The sequence below is a fragment of the Chiloscyllium plagiosum genome, chromosome 41 (genome assembly GCF_004010195.1).
Source record: "Chiloscyllium plagiosum isolate BGI_BamShark_2017 chromosome 41, ASM401019v2, whole genome shotgun sequence".
Taxonomy (NCBI): domain Eukaryota; kingdom Metazoa; phylum Chordata; class Chondrichthyes; order Orectolobiformes; family Hemiscylliidae; genus Chiloscyllium; species Chiloscyllium plagiosum.
The window spans coordinates 3,901,977-3,929,475 of NC_057750.1; the positions used below are offsets into that span (position 1 = coordinate 3,901,977).

The 27,499-nt window shown below is 43.6% G+C and overlaps 1 protein-coding gene across 1 annotated transcript; it reads left to right on the forward strand.

Annotated features, from left to right (window-relative positions):
- The first annotated feature begins 286 nt into the window (after positions 1–286).
- On the forward strand, positions 287–27,363 carry ttc9b (tetratricopeptide repeat domain 9B). The gene is made up of 3 exons (XM_043680769.1): positions 287–1,509; positions 24,746–24,928; positions 26,529–27,363. The coding sequence occupies exons 1-3, from the start codon at positions 1,011–1,013 to the stop codon at positions 26,621–26,623; spliced, it is 777 nt and encodes a 258-aa protein (XP_043536704.1). The 5' UTR covers positions 287–1,010; the 3' UTR covers positions 26,624–27,363.
- Positions 27,364–27,499: the final 136 nt, after the last annotated feature.

Consider the following 27,499-nt stretch of genomic DNA (forward strand, 5'->3'; position numbering starts at 1 on the left):
CGTTCACACTTAACGTAAACTGAGGCCATGTATTCACTCAATTTGTTTTGCACTGATAGGCCCTAGAAATCGAGATGGTGAGCATAATCGTTACGCCAGCTTCGTTATTCTGAGCTCTGGCGAAGGCTGACCGTGTGGGGACGAGAACAGTCGCTTGATTCAGCGCAAACAGGGCGCTTGAGTGGACGAGGACCAGGAGTTATATAATTGATAGGCAGATGGTGCTCTCCATCCAGTAAATGCTAATAAATATGGGGAATACCGTCATGGGGGAGGGTGGGGGTCAAATGGCAGCGATGCCATCTCAATGTTGTCATCCTCTGCTGGGCATCAACGTTCTCTCTGAATTATTTGTGCGTCAGTCACTTCACTGGTGACTAATGTCCTTACATCAGGGTGATTGTAACTGGAATTTGCCATTGCATCAGCCCGTGGGGATACCGCAGAACTGCAGCCTCGCCCCTTGCCAGAAACTTCAAATTGTAATCGTGTCTTTTTATGTTTAAAACGAAGGTAGATATCTGACTCGGAAGGAAGGGGAATCGAATCATAATGTGGAGCGGCAGAGGACCCTGAGTTTAAGGATTATTGTCAACCCCGTGGTCTGAATTGTGACCAAAATTGAAGAGTTGAAATAGAGACCAGCGCCAGCCTTTGCTGCAAATACGTGAAGAGGAAGGGGAGGGGGGAAGGAATTGCAAACTTGGGTTGTTGATCTTGTCTTGCAGCACTTTGCCAGTAACCTGAGGCGGGCTGTTGCAAATGTGCAAACGGTTTGAGCTCTTACTCCTTGGGTTGTGGCGACCAGGGGTGCGCTTGGCAAACTGGGGTTAAGAAAAAAAGCGAGTGCTTCGAAAGGGTTAATGGGGAGAGAAACGGGCGCCGCTGCAGTGAGCCAGTCCGCCCGCCGCTGCGCGCTGTGAGCTGTCCATGGTGCTGAAGGACAGCTCCTCTTCCAGGAATCTCGCCACTTACTGGGGGTTAACTCACACGGACAAACGCTCACATTGATGCACAGCAAACTGCTCCAGACCATCAAGAGGCGACAGGTTTCGGATCTGGTGAGAAATGGTCTCCCTGTAGGAGAGATGGAAGCCAAAAATCCCCTGAAAGCGCAGAGCATCAGCCTCGGAGGCATATCGAAGAGGCAGCCCGGGACGGGGGCGAGGGCAGTCGGGCAGCCTTCAGCCAGTAGCCGGGACCAGGGGAGGGCAGCGGCGGACATCAGGAACCCGCCGGCTCAGCGCAGGGACGGGGAAGCTGAAAGCACCAACAAGATCCAGAAGGCGGTGAGCTTCAAGACCGAGGGCAACCAGTGTTACAGGGAAAAGAAATTCCGGGAGGCGATCGGGAAGTATCACCGGGCTCTGCTGCAACTCAAAGGAATCAAGATCAGTGAGGCTGCGGCTGCAGAAATGAATGCATTGAGCAAAACGCACATCAGACTCACCGAGGAAGAGAAACGACTGATCGAAAGCACCGAGATCGATTGTTACGATAGTTTGGCAGGTGAGTGCCGGCATTTTAACCTGAGCTGACCCTTCGATTCGAATTGCAATGGCCATAGTATCAGAGACCATCAACCTTCCCAACACTAGATTTCATTGAAGATTCTGGCTTCGTGGTTCTAACAATCACAGAGATGTAACCCACCCACTCCCCTTTTACATTGATCAATTTTATACATTAAGCACATTTCTTACTAAGCTTCTGGAGATGTACTGGTTTTATGATGAGTGGTATGAGGATCAACTGGGTCGTTTGTCTACCTAATGAAAGGACAGTTCGCATGTTAAAACTGGGAGAGTTTGAGAATTCCTGGGAAAAGTGTACAGGCAGACTTGTTCACAAGATATGGAAGCTGACTTATAAACGGATTGAGTTAGCCTCATGGGAACATAGAACATGCCATTGAAACATATACAATTCTGACAGGGCTAGACAGACTGGATGCAGGGATCATGTTCAGGGAGATCCAGAAGTAGTCTCGGGATACAGAATAAGTCATTTTGAATCAGAAATGAAATGTTTTCACTCAGAAGATGGTGAACCTGTTTAATTCTCTACTACTGAAGCCTGTGGCGGCAAAATCATTTAATATATTCAAGAAAGAACTAGGTAGATTTCTGGAGGCCAAAGATATCAATGGGTATAGGGAAAGTGCAAGAGTGTGGTGTTGAGTTAGAGATCAGCCTGATCATGTTGAATGACAAAGTGAGCTTGATGGGCTGAATGGCCCACTCTTGCTCCTATTCTCCATGTTTCTGGGAGATCCAGGAACTCAACTTTGAAAGGCAAATTATCCTGCTCTAGATTTGCGTAAGTGACCCAGTCTTATCGGTCTATCAGTTACTGGATGTGCTATGAGTGATTTACACCCTGTAGAACTCTAATTGTATATCACAGGTGGTCAAGCATCAGAAAGGCTTCACTAGCTGACTATCTTGAGTTTTGAGTTTATGAAGTGAGTGTCATACCATGATAGTATATCAACTCTGGCTATATAATATTCCCTGTCATATTGCATTGACTAAAATCTCAACTCATTGCAGCTCCAGTCATGCAGTTCAATAACACCTCAAATTACCTGATGCAGAATTTGAACCCTGATGTTTCCTGTTATTCATTGCTATATTCATCAAGAAGCAGAGAATATGAACATGGTATTAAATTGGTCATAGGCTCTGCCTGAATAATCTGGGTTGGGTCTGCTTAAATATGTAAATCATGCATAGCTGGTGATTGTTATCTGGAGCTTGTGAGTGTTGTGGTTTCTTAATGTATTCCAGCCAACGTGCTATCTTGTATAAATTCCTATCTGATGTTTCTGATCTCATTGTAAGGTACAATTTCTGATAAATCTGTATCAAAGATATCACAAGGTATTGTAGTAGCCTTCAGGGAATATCATTTGGAAATCATTCCCTATCATTGCTTCTCTCCTGAGAACCCTAACTCAACTTGAGACCTTCCAGAACCTGGCTCATGTTCTTCATGTTTGACCCAGTAATTGTGGGCTGGCAGATGGAGTTATTGTAACTGAACTCAATCTTAGCTAGTTCACAGATTGTGCACTGAATGGGTCACCGATAATAGGCTGGAGGGATACTGTCACTTTCACAGAGGTATTCCCTTGTGTTCTAAATCATCACCAAAATGCTACAACTAAGCAATGTACAGAAACACCTCCCCTCCTCAATGTCAGTTAATTACATACTCTCTTCACTGTTATCTACAAATCAAGGAAAATCTGTTACTTTTGCAGTCCAATGTCTCAGAAGTTAAACAAACCAGCTGATTTATATTACCCAACTGATCTCAGAGGGGACATCCATTAGCATTCTACAGTTAGTCCTGGTGCTCTAAGCAAAGGTGGGGAAACTATCTCACCGCATCACAAGGTATTGGCTTCTGCCTTAGAATATGTGGGTGTTTGAACATTTAAGAATGTGGATTTTGAAGCAGCCACCTGTGGACTCTCGGATTCAAACAGCTGACAGCCAGCAAGAGAGATATAAGGCAACATACCGCTGGAGCTTACCCTTTGAGGAAAGGAGAATGTGGGAAATGATTGGACAGTTGGGATTACTTTAATTGCTAATGGAAGTTGCACTATTGTTTGCACAATAGAGTATGAAATTAATTAATAATTCAAAAATCAATGTTCCATATAATTATTGCTCGAATTTTACAGTCCTACAATATTCAAGCTTCTATTGATTTAACTGTGATCTGATCTGAATATTTTATTTGCTGAACTAGCTATATATTAATACATTATTAGATTCAAAGCTATTGCTTAAAACAAACAGAGTCTTATTTTAAAAAATAAAAGCAAAATGCAGCAGTGTTGGAAAAATGAAACAAATGCAGCGAATGCCAGAGACACTCAACAGGTCTGGCAGCATCTGTGAGGAGAGAAACACAGTTAATGTTTCAAGTCCAGTATGACCCTTTAAGAGTCTAAAGAAGAGTCATACTGGTTCAGGCAGCATCCGAGGAGCAGTAAAATCGACGTTTCAGGCAAAAGCCCTTCACCAGGAATTGATGAAGGGCTTTTGCCCGAAATGTCGATTTTCCTGCTCCTCGGATGCTGCCTGAACTGCTGTGCTTTTCCAGCGCCACTCTAATCTAGAATCTGGTTTCCAGCATCTGCAGTCATTGTTTTTACCAAAGAGTCATACTGGGCCTGCTGAGTTTCTCCAGCATTTTCTGTCTTTGATTCTCAGTTTAGAAAACTTGTCAATTACAGCATAAGAAAGACCAGGATGCAGAGAGATAATGCGAAGGTTAATTGAAATGGTAATAATGTGGTTTTGCTCTGCAGTGATAAGGCAGAACTTTGTACCCATGATATTCCCACAAGAACAGATTGAGGAGGAACATAAACTTGCATTTATATAGCGCTTTTCATGATCTCAGAATGTCCCAAACTTCTGTGCAACCAACAGAGTGCATTTGAAGTGCAGTCATAGTTATAAAGCTGAAAACATACCAGCCAATTTGGACGCAGCAGGGGTGGTGGGAGGCAATAGTCTAGGGGTATTATTGCTCAACTATTAATCCAGAAACTCAACTAACATTCTGGGGACCTGGATTCAAATTCTGTCATGGCAGGTGGAATTTGAATTCAATAAAGAATCTGGAATGAAAGGACTAGTGATAACCATGAAACCATTGTTGATTGTTGGAAAAAAAAATCTGGTCCACTAATATCCTTTAGGGAAGCAAATCTGTCAACCTTACCTGGTCTGGCCAACATGTGACTCCAGACCGGCAGCAATGTGATTGACACTTAACTGCCCTTTGGGCAATTAGGGATGGACAATAAATGCTGGCCTAACCAAAGATGCCCACATCTCATGAATGAGTTAAAAAAAAACCTTCCATAGACAAATAATTTAGTTTAGTGATGTTGATTGAGGGATAAGGCCAGGGCACCAGATAAAACTTCCTACCGCCTTGTTGAAATAACAGTATCCCCCGAGAGGGTAGGTGGAGCCTCAGTTTAACAGGTAATCTTGAAGATGGCTCTTCTGACAGTGCAACACTCCCTCAGTACTGCGAGTGTCAGCCTCAATTGTGACAGAAAATCACTTATTGATTTATCTAGCCACATCCTATTCAATTGTGTTACAATGAAAACAGCTAATGCTCCCTAACCAGCAGCAGTCATCTATCTCCTGAGAGTGTGGTAAGATAAAATATAAGTCCAAATGTAGGAACCAATAATAAATAACAAATAAATTCCTCTTCAATTCCTGAAGGTGATGAGGAGGAAGTTCTAGTGACCCTGAGGTTTTTTGTAAGTGACTTCCAAATTTCAGAATCAAAAATCAAGTTGGAGAGCAGCCAACTCTTCACAGTCAAAGAAAGCAGCTTGCTTGGTCAGACTGTCCTGATCGATTAGGCTTTAACCCACCTCCCAGGGAATGGTATAGAGTGAGATTGCGAATTGAGGCCAACAACTATATTAGGGGCAAACTAGAAAAGGAAAAAATTTACTTGTAAACGAGTCAGTGTAAGACTCTTCCTGACCAGACATGAAGGGGAAGCGTTGTGTGGAAAACATCATCATTAAAATCAAACTTGTAAATGATTACAACATCACAGTGAAAATCAACATTTTTTCTTTCCCAATGCACAGGGCTCTTAAAAATATACCAAAGTGAAAAAAAAAGCTAACAGTACAGGGAAGCAGTAAATAAATTACCAGTAAATAAATCTGGACCAATTAATAGGGACCAGGAAAATTGCAGTTGAGATACTCAAGTTCTCAGCATTTGATAAGTATGCCAGTGATTTCCTAATGCTTTTCACATTTAAAAATATATAGTTATTTGATGTTACTGAAAAAAATACATTATTGGTTGAATCATTTCATCTTTGCACTCATATGGACAATTCACAAGAAATACCAATGAAAGCCAAAATAATATTTCTACTGGATGGGTTTTTTTTGGATAGTAATAGTGTTCAGGGATATAGGGAAAAGGTTGGAGATTGACACTAGATAATAGATAATAATAGTTTCAGTACAATGGGTCTTTTGCACTGTAATATTTCTGTAATAATATGAGAGCAGAATGCTGATTGGCAACACTTCTACCAATCAGAGACAAGTTTTCAACCAATCAACACACTTGTCTTATATTGTAAGTGTTATTTTCACATTCCTTTAGTAATTCTTGCCAGTTGTTCTAATGAGTGCAAGTTGAACACCTTTTCCAAAATATATCTTCCTAAAAATAACTCATAATCCCATTGTAGAAACTTGAATACTCTTCTGGCTTTGAGACTTGTATTTCCCCCTTAATAGATTCCTTCATTATTTGTGTCGTGAACTGATTTTAATTTGATGTGGTGGATAGACTACTCCCAACTACCTGTCAACTCCTGTCTTGTAAGTGTTGCTTTGCGCAGTTGTAGGCAGTTCAGACAGTCTTCTGCAAATAAAGGTAAAGTCTGGCTCCTCCATCATAATGGAGGAGAAAGTGAGGTCTGCAGATGCTGGAGATCAGAGCTGAAAATGTGTTGCTGGAAAAGCGCAGCAGGTCAGGCAGCATCCAGGGAACGGGTTTATGCCCGAAACGTCGATTCTCCTGTTCCCTGGATGCTGCCTGACCTGCTGCGCTTTTCCAGCAACACATTTTCAGCTCCTCCATCATAATGTCCTTCTCACCCCAATACATTGGTTGACTTCCCTTCCATTAAATCATTCTCTTGTATCCTGCAATGTCCCTTTTTTTTGGTCAATCAAGTGAATGTCACAGTAAATATGGATGAGGAAGGACATTTAGCCATTTTAGCTCATTCGCCTATCACCCCTCACAATGAATGTATGCAACTAACTTAGAGATTACTTCCTGACTGCCAATTCCCATTACCTGCTGCATTCTTAAAGTGAGCAGGGGAGTTCTTCCTGGCTCCTTGGCCAATATTTATTCCAAGGTCAGAAGTCACACAGCTCCAGGTTATAGCCCAACAGATTTATTTGAAATCACAAGCTTTCAGAGCACTGCCCCTTTGTCAGGTGAAGAAGCAGTGCTCTGAAAGCTTGTGATTTCAAATAAAGCTGTTAGATTATAACTTGGTGTTGTGTGACCTCTGACCTTGTCCACCCCAGTCCAACACTGGGACCCCCACATCATAACATTGATTCCTTAATTGAAATTGCGAAGAAACAAAGGATCTTATCATTTTCACAAGAAATGATTCTGGGAGTTTGCTGTGCCCAAATTACTTGCCTCATTTTCACCATGAGAACAGCAATAAGTACTTAGTTGGCTGTGAATAACATTGGGATGCCCGATTCCATGAAGGGCACGCCTTAAAATCTGCCTCTAAGATCCACCTTTTGGTCACCTGTCCAAAATAATTCCCAAAAGGCTTGATGGCTGATGTCTGAAATGGAAGCAAAAGAGAAAATGCTGGAAAATCTCAGCAGGTCTGGCAGCATCTGTAAGGAGAGAAAAGAGCTGACATTTCGAGTCTAACTGACCCTATGTTAGACTCGAAACGTCAGCTCTTTTCTCTCCTTACAGATGCTGCCAGACCTGCTGAGATTTTCCAGCATTTTCTCTTTTGGTTTCAGACTCCAGCATCCGCAGTAATTTGCTTTAAATAGTCTGAAATGGAAGATTTTATTTAAATACAAGCATTTGTTGTAGTCAATTGTACCACACAGTTTTGCCTTCCCTGTATAATCAAAGTACTTGAATCAGTTTCCTGACGGTCTTTGTTACATTAAAACTGTTTGTGGTACCTGACACAGGTGGCATTGGGTAACAAGTATCAGTTTAACTTTCTGCAAATTGATGTGTTTCCTCAAGGTGTTTGTCAAACCTTCTCAAGGTTTTCTAGTTGGCAATGCTGGTGAATCAATCCGAAAGTGCCTTCGAATCAGTAAAACCATCGACATTGCATCCTGCCTTCCTGGTCCATCCATCGTTCATTTACTACTGACGATCCAAGCAGATCTGTTCTGCAGCAAAATGCATGATTGGACAGAAGGGAAATCCAGAACAAAGCCAGACACACAATTCAATGCAGAAAAGAAGGAATTATTCAATAATCAAAAGAGCAAATTGGAATGTAGTCCAAGGCTTTTTTTTCACTCACTCATGGGATGTTGGCATCTCTGGCTAGGCCAGTACTTATTACCCATCCCTTAGTGCACAGGCTACTGCTGTGGGTCTGGAGTCAAATGTAGGCCAAACCAGGTAAGGATGACAGATTTCCTTCCCTAAAGGACATTAGAGAACCAGATGGATTTTTCCAACAGTTTACAATGGTTTCACAGTCATCATTAGAGCTTTAATTCCACCATCTGCCATAACAGTATTCAAACCTGGGTCCCCAGAATATTACTTGGCTCTCTAGATTAATAGTCTAGTAATAATACCATTAAGCCATCACCACTGTCTGAAATGGGGTCGCACAAAAGGCTGAATGATCTTCTGTGTTGTATCATTTTATGATTCTGGTGTGCACTGACGCTGCACTGACTCTGGCTCAGTGGATACCACCCACCCCCAGGAATTTTAAACTGAACTCTAACCATCAGTGCTCTCCTCTGAGCCAAGATGTCAATTTGTTGCCATTAAACTTAGTAATAGCCTATCTTAGTGTGGAGATGTTGGCATCATTAAAATGTCTCTGGGCTAGCAATCCAGAGGCACAGGCTCATGCTGCAGGAACACGGTTCAGTGCTGAAGAAGGGTCACTGGACCTGAAACATTAACTCTGATTTCTCTTCACAGATGCTGCCAGACCTGCTAAGCTTTTCCAACAATTTCTATTTTTGTACACAGTTCAAATATCACCATAGCACCTGGTGGAATTGAAGTTCCAGCTACTAATGCCCTATGGGGAAGGAAGTCTGCCGACCTTAACCAGTCTGGCCTACATGTGACTCCAGACCCACAACAGTATGGTTCACTCTTAACTGCCCCTTGAGATGGCTTTAGCAAGCCACTCAGTTCAAGGGCAATTAGAGATGGACAACAAATGCTGGTTTGGCCAATAACAATCACATCTTTTAAGAGCAATAAAGTCTCTGATATAGGAATCAAAACAGCAACACCAGATGGAGAAATATGAAAGTATATCGGTGATTCTTCAGAACTACAAACTGATTTTTAAGGTGAGAGGAGAGAGATTTCAAAAAAACATGGGGGCAATCTTTTACACAGATGTTGTTTTGCATGTGGAATGAACCTCCAGAGGAAATGGTGGATGTGGATATGGTTACAATGTGTAAAAGACATTTGGATAAGTTCATGAATAGGTAAGGTTTGGAGGGATATGGGCCAGGAATGGGCAGGTGGGATTGGTTTAGTTTGGGATTATGTGCAGCATGGACTGGTGTGTCTGAAGGGTCTGTTTTATGTGCTATCTGACTCTATGACAGCTTCAATAGTCTGAGTGCTGTAGATTTGTTGCTCCCACAGCTTAAGAGATAGGTGGAGCATCCCAGTTGCTGTGTAAATCCATGATGTCTTTACAATGCTCTTCGGAGGGTTGGTGTGGACTTGTTGGGCCGAAGGGCCAGTTTCCACACTGTGAGTAACCTAACCTAACCTAACCTAATCTCCCTAATGAAAGTCAAGTTCAGAAATAACTGAAGGAAATGACCAGAATGGGCATCATGTCCTTCATGACTAAACCATCTGAATCGTGTTCACCCATAGATACTGTACCCAAAACCAAGGGGATTTTGAATATGCATTGAGCTAACACATTCAGTGAGGGAGCTCTAGCCTATAGCTGGGTCTCTGGGTTGCTCTCAAGTGACATTGCCTCTATACCCCATTACCAAGGAATCATTTGGCTTCTTTGAACACATTGCTGGTAATATGGAGTAACGAAAAACCAACAAAGAAACAAAGATTGGTTGAGGAGTTTCCCACTCTGACATTGGTTCATGACCTGCAAAGATTTCTCGGCAGGAGTTGGCGAAACCTGCATCTCACCTGGCAACAACGACTGAACTCTTAGGTGACAACTTATGAAGATGCAAGGATGATATGGGGACTGGCATCAGGAGGATACTTTCCAAAATATCAAGGACACGCTCCCATCCACAGATGTCCTGGCCCAATACCATGGGGTGGCACTGTGGCTCAGTGGTTCGCACTGCTGCCTCACAGCACCAGGGACCCCGATTTGATTCCAGCCTCGGGCGACTGCCTGTGTAGAATTTGCACATTCTCCCTATGTCTGCATGAGTTTCCTCTGGGTGCTCCAATTTCCTCCCACAATCCAAAGATGTGCAGGTTAGGGTGGATTGGCCATAGGAAATTGTCCAAAGATGTGCAGGTTAGGTGTATTCACCATTGGAAATACAGGGATAGAGTAGGGGTGTGAATCTGGGTGGGATGCTCTTCAGAGGATCAGTGTGGACACGATGGGCCAAATGGCCTGCTTCCACACTATAGGGATTCTATTCTACAAATCCATCCTTTTCAATTAGCAGAGCTGCAGATGGGTGTAAGAAACCACTGTATTATTCTCCTTGGCATTGTCAGCCATGGAGACACACCCTGCAGTTATAGAGACGGGAAGTCTCCATGTCAAAGTTGGGGGGGGGGCGGGTGGGGAGCTATCTTCAGATCGTACCCTTGGTCTGAAAGTGATCAAAGAGACGCACCTAAACCATTGGTCCCCTTGTTGATTGAGAAAGAATAGACAAGGATATCTCCATGGAGACAGAAATTCTGGCCCTGCCTTATGGAGATTGCCTGGAAGATGGAATCTGTGCAGGAGAAGCTACTAACAACACAGTATTCTCCAGAGTGGGAGCCTTATAATAAATTATGAGAAATCCTTTGGTGAAATTGAATGCTACACTCAGGCCACAGAGATACACCGGCCAGCAAAACAAAACCAGCTCAATCAAATCTGAAGGGAGAGCGTGTTGTCATTTGATATTGTGTTTGAGATTGGCCAGGTCAAAGGCTCGGTGAATTAGTCTTGAAGACCTATTTTGGGCATCAACAGCATTTCCCAATTGTTCAACAACTTGCTTGTTACAACTGATGTGTGTAAAATGCCAGTTACTGACTGTCCACAAAGGCACTTATACAGCAGAAGTACAGTTCACAGCCGGCCAGTACACTAAGGATAAATTGAATTTCTCCAAACAATCTCCCCCCACTTCATAAATAAAACAAAAATAATTACATGCACTATTAGTCACAGTTACGAGTTGTGCAAGTTACCCAAATTTATATGATCACAAAGAAAGTTATCATTAATTAACAAAACAACACATCAACTCGAGTCAGTTCCACTTTCATCAATCTCTGCACATGTATTGCATACATCCCCAAACAGGTTCTCTGCTCCCAGTTCCAAAACGGCAGGTGAGCCCCAGGTGGGACAGAGGAAGTGCTTCAGTGATACTCTCAAGGCCTCACTGGGGAAGTGCAGCATTCCTACCGACACCTGGCAATCAGTGGCCCGAGGAGTATCTGGGAAGGTGTTGAGCACCTCGAGACTTGCCTTTGGGAGAAATGGAAGCCAGTGAAAACGGTGAAAGGGGTGTGCTATCACATCAATATCCTCTCCAGCCCTTCTCATGACCATCACCTGTCCCAAGTGTAACTGAGCCTGTGGTAGCTGCATCGGTCTGTACAGCCACTTATGGACTCACCTTAAAAGTGGAAGAGAGTCATTCTTACCTGTGAAGGACCACTGATGATTGCCTACATAGTTCTTAAATCATGCAACACTCCCAATTGTACGCATACACATTGTCATTGGCTGTTTCTCTGGTATCTGTTCATTCCAAGGGTGATCCATGATAAATTCGTAGTCATTCATGTTCACTAAGTACAGTCAGGGTGACAACTGCTTTGTACAAATTTCAAGTTGCCACGTGGGCTGACTTTTGTTGAGAGTATTGAACATTTGCACTCTGACTTACTCTGAAAGCTCAGGTTTGGAAATGACTTGGTAGTTTTATGGAAGTGAAGTTTCTTGTTCTCTCTTTTTTCCTTGGTTTTGTCACTCACACCTGTTAATATTTCAGGCATTGGTAGGATTGGATAGGGTGTGATATTAGCCTTTGTCTGGATTACTTTCCATGTCTTCAGTGGTGTATTTCTCATCAATGATTGCCTTGTTCAAGTCTGTACTGGATTTGCTCAATTTCTTTAGCTCTTTATTTCTCTTGAACTCTTTGACAATGTTCACTGCTACCTCAGCATTTCCATTTAACTGGGGATAGTGAGGAAATGATGCATGGTGCTGAATTCCCTGGATGCTTTATGAAACAGCTGAACTTTTCACTCACAAATGAATGACAATTGTCACTCATCGCATGTTGGATTTAGTGTAGCAACTGAAGTGTGCTTTCAGGCAATCTCCAATCTCATTGGTAGTTAGCCGGTCTAATTCCCAGTGACTAGAATAGTCATTGATGTTGACAAGGTCATCAATTCCTGCAACATGGTCTGTCTGGGATGTCATGCATCTAAAGCAGCTCTTTGTTTTGTTTAGCTTGGTATTTATTCCAGGCATTACCCCCCCTTGATCTGCTCCTTGATGTCATTGTTTGGACAGTGGACAACTCCTCTGCATTCCTCAGATTTCTTAATGGGCATGGGTACACTTCAGCCATCATTTAACATTGAATTCTACAGTGAAGATACAGATCATTCGTCCATCAAGTCTGGACCAACCCTCCGAACAGCATCCCACTCAGTCCCTGTAATCCTGCGTTCCCCGCGACTATTCCACTTAGCCTGCGCATCCCTGGACACTATGAGCAATTTCCCATGGCCAATCCACCCTAACCTGCACATCTCTGGACTGTGGGAGGAAACCGGAGCATCTGGAGGAAATCCACACAGACACGGGGAGAACGCGCAAATTCCACACAGACAGTCGCCTGAGGCTGGAATCGAACTCAAATCCCTGGCGCTCTGAGGCAGTAGGATATTAACTTTATTTCCTTTATAAATCTTGGACTGTTACTTCATCGCTGTATGTACATAATTCTCAACAGGCATGTCCTTGATCTTTTCAGGCTATCCTTTCATGCTTATTTCTCGCAGCATTCGATGAGTTGGAGCTGGTTGCACAGATTGCTTGACATGAATAAGATACTTATCTGTCAGATTCCACATCTGCTGAGTTATTGACTGCATGAGCCTGGCAAGCTCTTGCTTTTCATTGACTCTGGAAGATTTAACACTCTGCTTTAGCATCCTTAACTTTATTCATAGGGAGTGCAGCTCTCACCAGCAAGTCAACAATATACATCTGATTCCCTTGCTTCTATGTTATGTCCAGATGCTATCTCTACAAATGGAGGTAACATTGTTCACAGAAGCTTAGGAATAGGTAGAAGCAGTTTTAAGAAGATCTTTTGAAGTGATTTATACTTACACTCTGTTGTCACTTTGTCTCTCTCTCTCTCTCAAAAAGCTAATGATTAAATATCCATATGCAAAGATAATAGCCTTTTTTTTACTGTGTAAACATATTGTTGTTCAGTTCATGTTAACCCCTGGATGTTAATGTTAACCCCGGATGTTAATATTAATGTTAACCCCTGGATGTTAATGTTAATGTTAACCCCTGGATGTTAATGTTAACCCCGGATGTTAATGTTAATGTTAACCCCTGGATGTTAATGTTAATCCCTGGATATTAATGTTAACCCCTGGATGTTAATGTTAATGTTAACCCCTGGATGTTAATGTTAACCCCGGATGTTAATGTTAATGTTAACCTCTGGATGTTAATGTTAATCCCTGGATATTAATGTTAACCCCTGGATGTTAATGTTAATGTTAACCCCTGGATGTTAATGTTAACCCCGGATGTTAATGCAATGGGCTGTTTTTGCTGCATAAACATTGCTCCAAGTTTTATTTTGCTGACATCACACTATAATTGACATTGTAGCACCTTTGCAGTAGAATTTTCATCATTAGTTGTCTTATTCTAATGAAACCTGCATCTTTTTCTGTACCTTCATGCCATTGCATGGCCTTAGCAGTGAGTTTGTGTTGAGTTCATTCTCTGATAACAATTTAGGAAAGAAATTTGCTAAATTTTTCATGACTCCTGCAAATCATTGCGATATTTTCTCATCTATTGGCCACTGCATCTCTGTTACACTGACCTCGTTAGATGAGTATCATTTATCATATATAGATACAAGCCCACCTTTGAGAGCTTCATTTTTAGGTCACAGACAGCTGGTATCTATCTGATACTCCACTTTCACTGTGGTCATCATTTGAACAGTCACATGCTGTTTATAATCTTTTAACTTCATGATGTCAACCTCTTCTGTGTTGTACAGTGATTTGTCAGAATCACTGGCTGGCATCTTTCCAGCAGCCATCTTTATAAGCTTGCTTTGACACTTTCTAGTTAAGTATTTGTCTGCAAAGTGATTCAGCATCTTTCAGTCAGAGCACTGTGATCTCCATGCTGGACATCTTTCCTTTTCTATTATGTCAGGTTGCCTGCAAAATGTACATCCTGCTCTTTGGCCTTGATCTTTCTGTTGAATCTTCTGAAAATATTTCTTCCCTTTCCCAATTGGTTGTTTTAATTCACCCTGAACTGTCTCTCAGCATAATGCAAAGCCTCAGATGTTCTCCCATTAATATGCTTCAGCTGATGATTGACAGTCTATGAGCTTTTGCATATGTCAATTTCTTTCTTGAGGGTAAGTTTCCCCTCTCTCAGCAGATGTACTCTCACAGCAGGGCAATACTACATGACCTTAGCAGTGAGTTTGTGTAGAAATTCATTCTTTGATAGCAATTTAGAAAGGAACTTTGCTAACTTCATCATGACTCCTGCAAATTGTTGCAATGTTTTCTCATCTGTTGGTCACTGCATCTCAGTTACAGTGACCTCACTGGATGAGTATCATTCATCATATATAGTCACAAGTTTTGATTTGATCATATTTTAGTTTTCAAACTGTCAGGGTTCAGCTAGGTGTATCAATACAGTCACACACCAATCAATAATCTCCATCTCCCTGAGTTCTGGTGTTAAACCAATATCATTTGTGTGTATCATTAATTCAGAATTCAAATTGTGTCTTCAAAGCCACCTAGATCTCACCTGTCTGTGCCTCTCAGTGAGACCTAGGTGGCAATACAGCTTGTAGCTCTCTTTTCCCACCATTAATAGCAGGATAGTGACTTTTATTTCCCAGGTTTTTAACAATAAATGATAGCTATTTCATAGTTTTGCCACGTCATTTCAATTCACGTCATTTCCACATCAGCAGGGAATGGAAAATGCACAGCCATTTTGACTTGCCAGGGATTCCAAGTTGCAGACTGCTGCTGATTTTACTTATTGCCCTTGCTGTAAGTTTCCAGCCCTGGTTGTTTTACGCTGGGCAGTTCTTGCTGAATTTCTCATTAGCAACTGGCTCTCTTACAGCTTGCAAAGTCTACATGTTTTCAGCAGTACTATTCCTAACTACATGTTAGACACAGAAGCAGGCAGGGACGCGGACTATGTGCAGGCAGATGGGATTAATTTAGAACAGCGTTGTGGTCGGCAAATACATGGTGGGGTAGAGTTTATCCAGTGTAGAACCAGGGTTTAGTTTCCTGTGTAGTGCCCAGAGATCTCAGAGGTGATAGAGGACCTCATATCTGTCTGTGACTATCTATCTGTGCCACCTACAGTGTGTAACTATACGCATGCATATACAATGTTAGCGATGAGGAAAAAAGCTTGGGGAGGGGAGATATTGTATAAGGCAATGGTTCTGAAAGGGTTAATGTTGATGTCTGCTTTAATACCCACCCAATCTAATAATGTGATTTTGTTGTGGGTGGGGAAATCAAGGAGAGTCCCAGCAGATCTCATAGAAATTAGAAGCAGGAGTAAGGCCATTCAGCCCTTCAAGACTGCTGCGCCATTGAATATGGTCACGTCTGATCCTGTATCTCAATATCACACAACTTCTTTCTCCCCATACCTCATCATGCCTTCAATACCTAAAAAAAAATCAATCTCTTTCTCCAATCCATTCAGTGACTTAGCCTCCATAGGCTTCCGAGGTAGATAATTCCACCTAAAAATAAGGAAAATGTCCCTCATCTCAGTCCTACATGATCTAGTCTATATCCTGAGACCGTGTCCCCTGGTTGTAGACTCCCCAGCTAGACAAACATGCTCCCTTCATCTAGTCTGTCCAGCCTTGTTGGAAGTGTGTTCGTTTCAATCTTACCTGTTCTCATCCTCCTGAACTCCACTGAGTACAGTCAATCTCCCCTCATTGGACAGTCCTTCTATCTGCAGTATCATTATAAGGAGAACCACTGCACTCTATCAATGGCAAGTGTATCCTCTCTCAGGGAGGGAGAGTGAAACTGCACACAATACATACTCTGGGGCTGGTCTCACTGCAGTAATGATGTGGAGGTGCCGGTGTTAGAGTGGGGTGGACAAAGTTAAAAATCACACAACACCAGATGACAGCTACCTGATGAAGGAGCAGTGCTCTGAAAGCTAGTACTTGCAAATAGACCTGTTGGACTATAACCTGATTATAGAGTCATTGTGATGTATAGCACAGAAACAGACCCTTCGGTCCAACCCGTCCATGCCGACCAGATATCCCAACCCAATCTAGTCCCACATGCCAGCACTTGGCCCATATCTCTCCAAACCCTTCCTATTCATATACTCATCCAGATGCCTTTTAAATGTTGCAATTGTATGTTGTGTGGTTTTTAACTAACTGCAATGAGACATGCCCACTTCTGAACTTATACTCTTGTAATGAAGATTAGTGTACAATAAAATCATAAAGACCATTACATATGGGAGTGGAATTAGGTCATTCAGTCCATTGAGTGTTCTCCACTATTCGATGATGGCTGATATGTTTCTCAGTCCCATTCTGCCTTTTCCCCATAATGGTTGATCTCCTTACTAATCAAGAACCTATTTATCTCATCTTAAAGACCCTTGGTCTCCACAGCCCTCTGCAGCAATGGGTTCCACAGATTCTCCACCCTCTGGCTGAAGAAAGTCCTCATCATCTCAGCTCTAAAGGCTGGTCACTTCATTATGAGGCTGTACCCTCAGGTCTCAGTCTCTCCTACTGGTGGAAACATCTTCTCCATGTCCATTCCATTCAGGCCTCTCAGAATTCTTTAAGTATCAATAAGATACTGCCCCTATCCTTTCAAATTCCATCAAATATACAGATAAAGAATCCTCAGCCTCTCCACATATGACAAAACCTTCACCTTATAAGATCTTTCTTATAAACCTTCTCTGGATCCCCTCCAAGGCCAGTACACCCTTCCTTGGATACTCTGTTCACTGCTCACGACATTCTAAATGTGGTCAGACCAGAGCCTGATACAGCCTCAGCAATACATCTCTGTTTTTGTATTCTAGCTTTCTTGAAATGAATGCTAGCATTGCATTTGTCTTCATAACCACTGACCGAACCTAAAATAATCCTAACCTAGGATTCCTAAGTCCCTTTGCACTTCAGATTCCTGAAGCCTTTCCCCCATTAGAAAATAGTCTACACCTCAATTCTTCCTCCCAAAGTGTATAACCTTGCACTTTTCCACACTGTATTCCATCTGCCACTTCTTTGCCCTTGCTTCCGGCCTGACCAAGTCCTTCTGCAGCCTCCCCGCTCCTTCAGCAGTAGCTGTCCCACACCATTTGCCTTCCTAATTGCTTGCTGCATCCGTCTGTCTGCGTACATTGTAACCCAAAGCTCAGGCTATCATGCAATAAGCAACATCTTGTTATGACAACAGCTTCTTCTTGTTTAAACTGGTTAAGGTTGATCTTCTGGATGTGCAGAGGGATCTTGGAGTCCACGTACATAGATCTCTGAAAGTTGCCACCCAGGTGGATAGTGCTGTTAAGAAGGCATACAATGTGTTAGGTTTCATTCGTAGAGGGATTGAGTTCTGCAGCCACAATATTATACTGCAACTATACAAAACGCTGGTGCGACCACATTTGGAATATTGTGTGCCGTTCTGGTCCACATATTCGGGAAGGATGTGGAAGCATTGGAAAAGGTGTAGAGGAGATTTACCAGGATGTTGCCTGGTCTGGAGGGAAGGTCTTATGAGGAAAGGCTGAGAGACTTGGATCTGTTCTCATTGGAGAGAAGAAGGCTAAGAAGTGATTTGATAGAGACATACAAGATGATCATAGGATTAGATAGGGTAGACAGTGAACGTGTTTTTCCTAGGATGATGATGTTATATTGTACAAGGGGGGCATAACTACAAATTGAGGGGTGATAGATTTAAGACAGATGTCAGAGGCAGGTTCTTTACGCAGAGAGTGGTAAGGGCGTGGAATGCCCAGTCTGCCAATGTAATTAACTCATCCACATTAGGGAGATTTAAACAATCCTTAGATAAGCACATGGATGATTTGGGGATAGTGTAGGGGGACGAGCTGAGAATAGTTCACAGGTCGGCGCAACATCGAGAGCCGAAGGGCCTGTTCTGCGCTATTTTGTTCTATGTTCTATGTTCTACCCCTGTAATAGGCTGTTTGACCTAGTTAAGGGATGAGCAATAGTGGAGCTTCCTTCCTATTGACAAATACTACACTGGGCTTACTGAGGGAGTGCTGCGCTGTCAGAAGCATTGTCTTTTCATTGAGGCCCCAAGTCCCTGTCTGTCCTCTCCGGTGTGTGGAAATGATCCATTGACAGCAACTTGCTGAAGAGAAGGGGCATTCTCCCTGGCCCAATATTGATCCATGAACCACCATCGCTAAAATCAGATGATCATTTTGCTTGGTTGTGGGATCTGCGTATTTATGAATGCACCTTTTTGTTATCCTATTGGTGTGATCCTTAATTTGTAACGCTCTTCTGCCTCTCAGACTCTGACCATCCAGACGCTCCAACATTTTCGGTTTGAGTGCATTGATAATGACATTCATGGAGCTTGTGTTACTGTAAGGTTTCATTTATCCTCAGCTGAAATAAAACAACTGGCTCGAGAGACCGAGATCTTCCTGTCACAGTGTAAGGTTAAAATGCTCATGTCATACATCAATGGCCATTTCCTTTTCCAAATAGACAAAATGACTCCATTCCCACAATCCCTGGTAGTACTGTAACATTCTTCATATACTGTTGTAAATACATCTCCTAGTTTCTGATTGTTTTGAGATGCAAACACTCTATGGGCATAAATTCACATTTCAAGGCAGAGTGTCTGTTTATTTGCTGAGAGTTTGTGGATCAGTCCCTGGAGCTTTGCATTGTTAAAAATTCAGATGTGGATTTTCCACTTGCCGTAGCAGCAGCTGCTGCGGTGGCTGGTTTATTCAGGATGTGTTTGTGAGAGTGTGTCTGTGTGAGTTGATTTGAATGTATTTGTTTGGTTTGTGTGTGAGTTTGCACAGGTTGGAATGCAAATGCTGGGTGCACGTCTGTGTAAATGTGTGAATGTTTTTGGGGTATGTGTGGTGGGGTGTGAGAGAAAACGGAAACTGCTGGAGAAACTCCACAGGTCTGGCAGCACCTATGGAGAGGGAATGTTTCGAGTCCAGTGACCCTTCTGTAGAGCAGCTGTGAAAAGCTGCACTGGCCTGTATGTTTTGTGTGGGTGTGTATGTATCTAACCACCTGTCTGCATGTATATGATGTTTTTATGTAAGTAAGCAGGGTTCTCTAGTGTATTAGAGTGATATTCTGTGTATGTTTGTGTGTGAGGCTTTGAATTTTGCTGAGGGGAATTATTTTTCACCCAGAGGGGAGCGGGAATCTCAGATTTACTGCCTGAAAGAACGGTTGAGTCAGAAACATTGAAGCAGTACTTAGAATCCACTTGTGTTGTCCGAGGCTATGGGTCAAGAGTTAGAAAATGGGATTGGTGTAGTCAGATCTTTGTTGACTGGTGCAGATACAATGGACTAAGTGGTCTTTGTTGACTGGTGCAGATACAATGGACTAAGTGGCCTTCTCCTGTGCTGTAAACATCTATTTATGTTTTTGTATGTTTGTGTCTATCTTTGTGTTTTGAAGTGTGTGACTTTGTGTGTGTCTTTGAGTGTGTTGGGTGTGTGACCATTGTGTGTAGTTGTTGTGTGTTGGAGGGTGTGTATCTATTGTGTGTGTTTGAGTGTGGACCATGCATGTTCTGTCTGTCTGTCATGTTTGTTCAGCTATGGGCTGTGCGTGTGTGTTCTGTGTGTCTGTTGTGTGTTGGAGTTTGTGTTTGAGTACAGATCATATGTGTTGTGTGTGCCTGTCATGTGTGTTCAGGTGTGGGCTGTGCATGTGTGTTCTGTGTGTCTGTTGTGTGTTGGAGTTTGTGTTTGAGTACAGATCATATGTGTTGTGTGTGCCTGTCATGTGTGTTCAGGTGTGGGCTGTGCATGTGTGTTCTGTGAGTTTGAGTGTGAACCAAGTGTGTTTTGTGCATCTGTCATGTGTGTTCAGGTGTGGGCTGTGCGTGTTGTGCTTATCTGTCATGTGTTGCGATATGTGTTTTGAACTGTGTATCTCTGTTGGATGTTTGCCCAGATTCTGACTAATAAAGGATCAAAATATTTATCAATAAATGAATGCTTTAATGAGAGCACAGTGCTGCAAAGCTCTGCTATTACAGCATTATGTGGGCACGAAATGGGTGGAAACTTATTCAGTTAAAAATTACAAATGTTTATTGTGCCTGTTGTCTGATCATTCAAGCATCATTATGAGCACTGTATTGCCAAATTAATTTTCAGCTACCAGCTACAATATCTAAATACATTTTCTCCCATCTACAACATAAATTATTAGCAAAATTTTACCTTTAACTCATACAGAATCATAGAATCATATAGTACACAAGAGGCCCTTTGGCCCATCACACCTGTACAATCAGATGTATTACTACCTACATCTTTAACATAATACATTTCACATGCAAATAAAACAGAAATGAATGTTGGAGAGGAGACTTAAGCCTGGGGAAGAATTCCCTCTCCCGGTGCACAAACACTTAAACACAAATATCCTTTCTCTGCAAAACTGTCAATACAGAGAGAGAGAGGTGCTTTATTGATGGACATGTGGATCAAAGGATATCAGGAGTTGGGGGGATATGGAGTTTAGACCACAATCAGGTGAGATATGATTTTTCCAAATGGATGAGCAAACTTCAAGGGGCTGAGTGACCTCCTCCTGGTCCGTGTTCATGTGTTTGTATTTACAGAGGCATTTAAGTCACGTAAAAATACTAATGGCAGGGAAGATAATAACCTCTCCATTAATGTAACCAAGAAGTTACCTCAAGAACATAAAGAATGAGAGTAGGAGTGGGCTATTTAGTTCCTCAAGACTGCTCCACAATGGTTGGTCTGCCCCTAGCGTTCATGCTAGCTCAACCTAACCATCACAGAGTCATAGAGTCATACAACAAGGAAACAGACCCTTTGATCCAACCAGTCCATGCCGAACATAATCCCAAACTAAACTAGTCCCAATTGAGTGAAGCAGATTAGTTGAACTGATGGCAACATGCACCTCTGCTTCCACATCCGAAGATCTGGGTTTCCGTATGTTACCATCTGTGGGATTGTGCTGTGCACTAAACGACTGAAGCAGTAAAACTGGGTTGGCATTGCCCGTCTTCTCACTGTCACTCATGTGGGAGAAAGTGAGGCCTGCAGATGCTCGAGATCAGGGTCGAGTGTGTGTTGCTGGAAAAGCACAGCAGGTCAGGCAGCATCCGATGAGCAGGAGAATCGTCGGGCATAAGCCCTTCATCAGGGAGGAGGCCTTTGGGCCAGGGGGGCTAAGAGATAAATGGGAGGGGGTGGGGCTGGGGGGAAGGTAACTGGGAATGTGATAGGTAGATGAAGGTGGAGGGGAAGGTGATAGGTCGGAGAGGAGGGTGGAGCGGATAGGTGGGAAAGACAATGGACAGGACAAGAGAGTGGTGCCGAGTTGGAGGCATGGGTCTGGGATAAGGTGGGGGGAGGGGAAATGAGAAAACTGGGAAAATCCACATTAAACCCATGTGGTTGCAGGGTCCCAAGGTGGAAAATGAGGTGTTCTTCCTCCAGGCATCAGGTGGTTAGGGTTTGGCAGTGGAGGAGGCCCAGGACCCGCATGTCCTTGATGGAGTGGGAGAGGGAGTTGAACTGTTCAGCCATCAGGCAGCGGGGTTGGTTGGTGCGGGTGTCCCAGAGATGTTCTCTGAGACGATCCGCAAGTTGGCGTCCTGTCTCCCTGATGTAGAGGAGACCACATCGGAAGCAACGGATACAATAGATGGCATTTGTGGAAGTATAGCTAAATTTCTGTCAGATGTGGAAGGATCCTTTGGGGCCTTGGACGAAGGTGAGGGGGGAGGTGTGGGTGCAGGTTTTGCAATTTGTGCGGTGGCAGGGCAGGGTGCCGGGAGGGGAGGGTGGGTTGTTAGGGGGCATGGACCTGATGGATCCGAAACGCAGATAGGGATGGGGAGTTAAATATATCTCTCGTGGTGAGGTCTGTTTGTAGATGGTGGAAATGGTGGAGGATGATGCGATATTTATGGATGGTGGTGGGCTGGAAGGTGAGGACCAGGGCGGTCTGTCCTTGTTGCATTGGGAGGAGGGGGGAGTTCAAGGGCAGAGATGCAGGATTTGGAGGAGATACACTGGAGGGCATTGTTGACCATGGGGAAAGGGAAGTTGCGATCTTGGAAGAAGGAGGCCACTTGCGATTTTCTAAGGTGGAATTGGTCATCCTGGGAGCAGATGCAGCGGGACATGGAGGAATTGGGAATAAGGGATGGCATTTTTACAGGAGGTATGGTGGGAGGAGGTGTAGTCCAGGTAGCTGTGGGAGACGGTGGGTTTATAGTAGATGTCCGTGGTTAGTCAGTTGCCAAAGATGGTGGTGGAGAGATCCAGGAAGGAGAGGGAGGTTGCTTGGGTGTCCTAACATTTTGTGGGTGTCTTTTTAAATCCAGATTTGCAGTTACTATTTTCTCTATTTGTGTCTTGATTGTAAAAAATGGTACGTCAAACCTTGTTGATTAGTTAACTGCAGGAAAGGGCTGTCGAAAAGAAGCTCTTCTCCTCTATTTTAAATCTCCATGTCGGACTCCTTTCAAAATAACAACAGACAGGTTCACCGACACAGTACGGAGGCTGAGCTAGGCGGGATTAGACAGTGGGTTGCTGTGGAGACAGTGAGAGGGTAATTATGCCTTATAATGTGGAGTAAAGGAAGTGACAGAAAATAGATTTGAGATCCTGACAATGACAAAGTCAATAATAGCCTTTCACACAAGAGGCAGGACCAGTGTCTATTAAATCCAGAGAAAGAAACAAGAATAACTCCACACAGTCAGTCGCCTGAGGCGGGAATTGAACGCTGGTCTCTGGCGCTGTGAGGCAGCAGTGCTAACCACTGTACCACCGTGCCGTCCATGCACTCAAGGGAATCAATAAGATGGAAGCAGGGAGGGTGTTTCCACTGGTGGGTGAAACTATAACGAAGGGGCATAGACTCAAAATAAGGGGGAGCGGGTTTTGGACTGAGCTGAGGAGGAACGTCCTCACCCAGAGGGTTGTGAATCTGTGGAATTCCCCGCCCAGGGAAATAGTTGAGGCTTCCTCGTTGCATGTTTTTAAGGCAAAGATAGATTTTTGAACAGTAAATGAATAAAGGGTTACGTGAGGCGGGGGGTGGTAAGTGGAGCTTAATCCACGAGAAAGATCAGCCGTGAATGGCTCGAGGGGCCAGATGGCCTACTCCTGCGCTGAGTTCTTATATTCTTATAAAATGTGGAATCTTATAAAAAGGCCTTGATGAAGTAGGTTTCTTGTTTGGAATAGTGAGTGCATGGAATCCACCGTACCATGTGCAGGAGAACAACGTTGATGTGGTTGGTAGCACCTCTTCCTCTGACTCGGATAGTCATGGGTTCAATTCCCATTCTAGAGATTTGAGCTGAAGCTCCCATTGCGGTACTGAGGGAGTGCTACACAGTAGTGGGGCACCAAATTTCAGGTGAAGCTTTAAACTGAGACCTGTCAGGTGTAAAAGATTTCATAGCATTAGTTAAAGAGGACGGTCCTAGCCAAAGGATATCCCATGTACAACATTGCTAAATAAAGCAGGATGTCTAATCAGAAGTACCACCTTGTTTTCGGGAGCTTTCTGTGCACTGTTTGGCCACTGTGCTTGCTACATTACAACAATTACTTCATTGTCAGTCAGATGCTTTGGGTCATCCTGAGGGAAAGGCACTATACAAATGTAAACCCTTTGTTGAGCAGCAGGCAGAGAGTGTGGTCCTGGATAATAACTCATGGGAGTGGACTGCATGGAAGTGCGGAATGCCAGGTGCTGGGTCAGACAGGATTCCCTGCAAATGGCCCATGGAGACCTCTGGAAGTTTCTCCAGCCTGAATCACCGCCCAGGCTCCCCGAATCCCTTCGCTTCCCGACTCCTGAGCCTCCCAGATTTTAAAATTCTCCAACATTGGGGATCATGCCCTCAGCTTCATTTTCCTAAACACAGGAATGTTTCCCACAATCTTTCAATCTCAAATGCCCCCTTTAATAATCCCCTTTTGCTAAATTCTACATCTTTAATCCAAAGCTTTAGTCACCTATCTCCTCATGTGGTTCACTATTGAATTTAGCATATTGAAGGTGCTATATAAATTGAGAGGAGTTGTTAACCTGGGCTGACAACCCATCCTTCTCCTTGACACATTGATGTATCAGGATCTGATTCTCCCTTCTCTCTGCCAGCGTGTCTTCTCCAGTCTGAGCTGGTGAACTATGAGCGCGTGAAGGAATACTGCTTAAAAATCCTCGGGAAGCACAAGGACAATTTCAAAGCTATGTACAGAGCAGGAATTGCCTTCTATCACCTCGGAGACTGCGAGAGCGCCCTGCAGTACCTGAAGGAAGCGAAAGATCGGGAGCCCACAGGTAAAGGTGGTCAGCTACATCTCACACACAGACAACACCAGGGACTGGGAGGGACTGTGTCAGACTGAGAGCGACTGGGAAGGATTGAGTCAGACTGAGAGCGACTGAGAGACCAAGAGAGACTGAAAAAGACTGAGACCAAGAGAGAGTGAGAGAAACTGTGAGACTGAGAGAGGCTGAGACTGAGATTGAGAGGAACTGGGAAAGACTGTGAGGCTGAGAGAGACTGAGACCGAGAGTGAGAGGGACTGAGAGAGTCTGTGAAACTGAAAGAGACTGAGAGACTGTGAGACTGAGAGAAGCTGAGAGAGACTGAGACTGAGAGAGATTGTGAAACTGACAGAGACTGAGAGGAACTCAGTCTGACTCAGTCCCTCTTAGTCTCTCTCAATCTCTCTCAGTCCCTCTCAGTCTCTCCCTGTCTCTCTCAGTCCCTCTCAGTCTCTCCCTGTCTCTCTCAGTCTCTACCAGAGAGAGACTGAGACTGAGAGAGACTGTGAAACTGAGAGAGACTGAGACTGAGAGAGATTGTGAAACTGAGAAAGATTGAGAGAGACTATGAGAGAGTGAGACTGGGACAGACAGAGAAACTGAGTGGGACTGAGTGAGACCAAATTTGATGTGCTTATCCAGTTGTCACTGACATAATGGGCTGAATGATCACTTTCTGTGCTGTAACTTCTACAGACTCTGACAAATGAAAGAAAAGACCCATCTCTGTCCTGTTCACCTCCTAACTATTCCACAGTAATAGCTGCAGCCTGGGCTGACATTTATTGTCCATCTCTAATTGCCTTGTAGCTGTTCTATGCAACGGAGTATCTGAGGGCTCTTGTAGCACAGTGGAAGGGTCCCTATCTCTGAGCCAGGAGATCTAGGCTCATATCCCACCTATTCTGGAGGTGTGTTATACCAGGTTGATTAGAAACCATCCACAACTGAGTGCCTTGCTGCAACAATTTCAGAGGGCCTTCAGTTGAAATGAGTCAACCCCTTTACTGTGGTCTGGAGTCACATGCAGCCCAGACCAGGTAAGGACAGATTTCCTTCCCTAAAGGACATCAGTGAACTAAATAGGGTTGTTATGAGAATGGCTTTCATGTGACTGGCTTTTAATAATGAGTTGAGTTTAAATTCCACTAGCTGTCATTTGAACAGTTGCATTTGGCTGGCCTGCTGGACTCTATTTAGTTCGGTGATATTGTTTAAGGGTAATCACCTTTATCGAGGAGTATTTAACAGGATCAGACACAAAGTGAGCAAAGCCTTCAATGACGAAGAGATTCTGGAGCCAGACATCAATCATCACTTGTCCTTCCAGAACCACATAGACAGTAGCTCCTAAGTTACTCGGAGAGCACCATTTTAACATTCTTTCACAGGAGATGGATGTTGCTGGCTAGGCCAGTATTTGATGCCACTCCTTAGCTACCCCTGTCCCAAACAGTTGGTGGGGGGGATGCGGAGAGAGGAAAAATTCCCCATAATAGATTGGCAGACAGCAGCTGATTATGGTGATGGGGCTGAGGTTTGGGTTAGTTACTGGGTCGAGTTTGGAGTTTGACTGAAAATGATATTTTCCTCTCTGCTCTCTTCACAGACACCAATGTCTTCAGATACATCCAACTGACGGAGATCAAGATGAATCGATCCAATCAGAGGGAGCAAGAAGGCTCCAAGGAGATGATTGGTTAATAAAATGCACAAGATCTATGGACATAGCCATCTCCAAGGCTGAGTTGTAGCTAATATTAATGAAACAATCAGAGTTTGGCAATTATTTCGAGAACAAACAGGCCTTCCTGGGCTAGAGTTATGGTCTGAGAGTCTATGCAGGGGGTGCAGGGTTGGTTTGGCTGCACACAGTGTTAACTTTATCAACAGAGCATGCTTGATGTGTCCCCGCGATCCTGGTCAGAGGCTTGCACCTTCAAATGATGCTGTTGCCTGCCGTTGTCAATCCTCTCCAAAATGACGCTGCGGCACAGTAGATTGTGGGTTCAAGCCCCATTCGAGGGACCTCAGCCCAAAGTCTAGGCCCACACTCCTGGCGCAGCACCGATGATGTGCAGCAGGGTCAGAGGTGCCATGTTGCGACGGCAATTGGAGAGCTAAACTCTGCCCCTGTCAGGTGACCATAAAAGATCTCATTGCCCTGGTTTTGAAAAAGAGTGCTCCTTGGTGTCCTGGTCAATATTTATCCCTCACCCAACTTTGTGATAAACAGGATGTCTGATCATTACCTTGTTGCTGATTGTGTGCATTGCTTCCTGTGGTTCCTACATTTTGACCATGACTGCATTTTTTAAAAGGAGTTTCTCATTGGCTGTAATGTGCTTTGGAACATCTTGAGTTCACAGCAGGTGCTATAGAAATGCCAATCTTCCTCTCTTTCTGTAGGAACATAAGAACCAGGAGCAGGAGGAGGCCATTCAGCCCCTCCGAGCCTGTTCCACCACTTAATACAATCATGGCTGATCTCATCCCGGCCTCAACTCCACTTTCCGGCCTGTTCTCTATAACCCTTTAACCCATTATCAATTAAAAATCTCCTTAAATTTACTCAATATC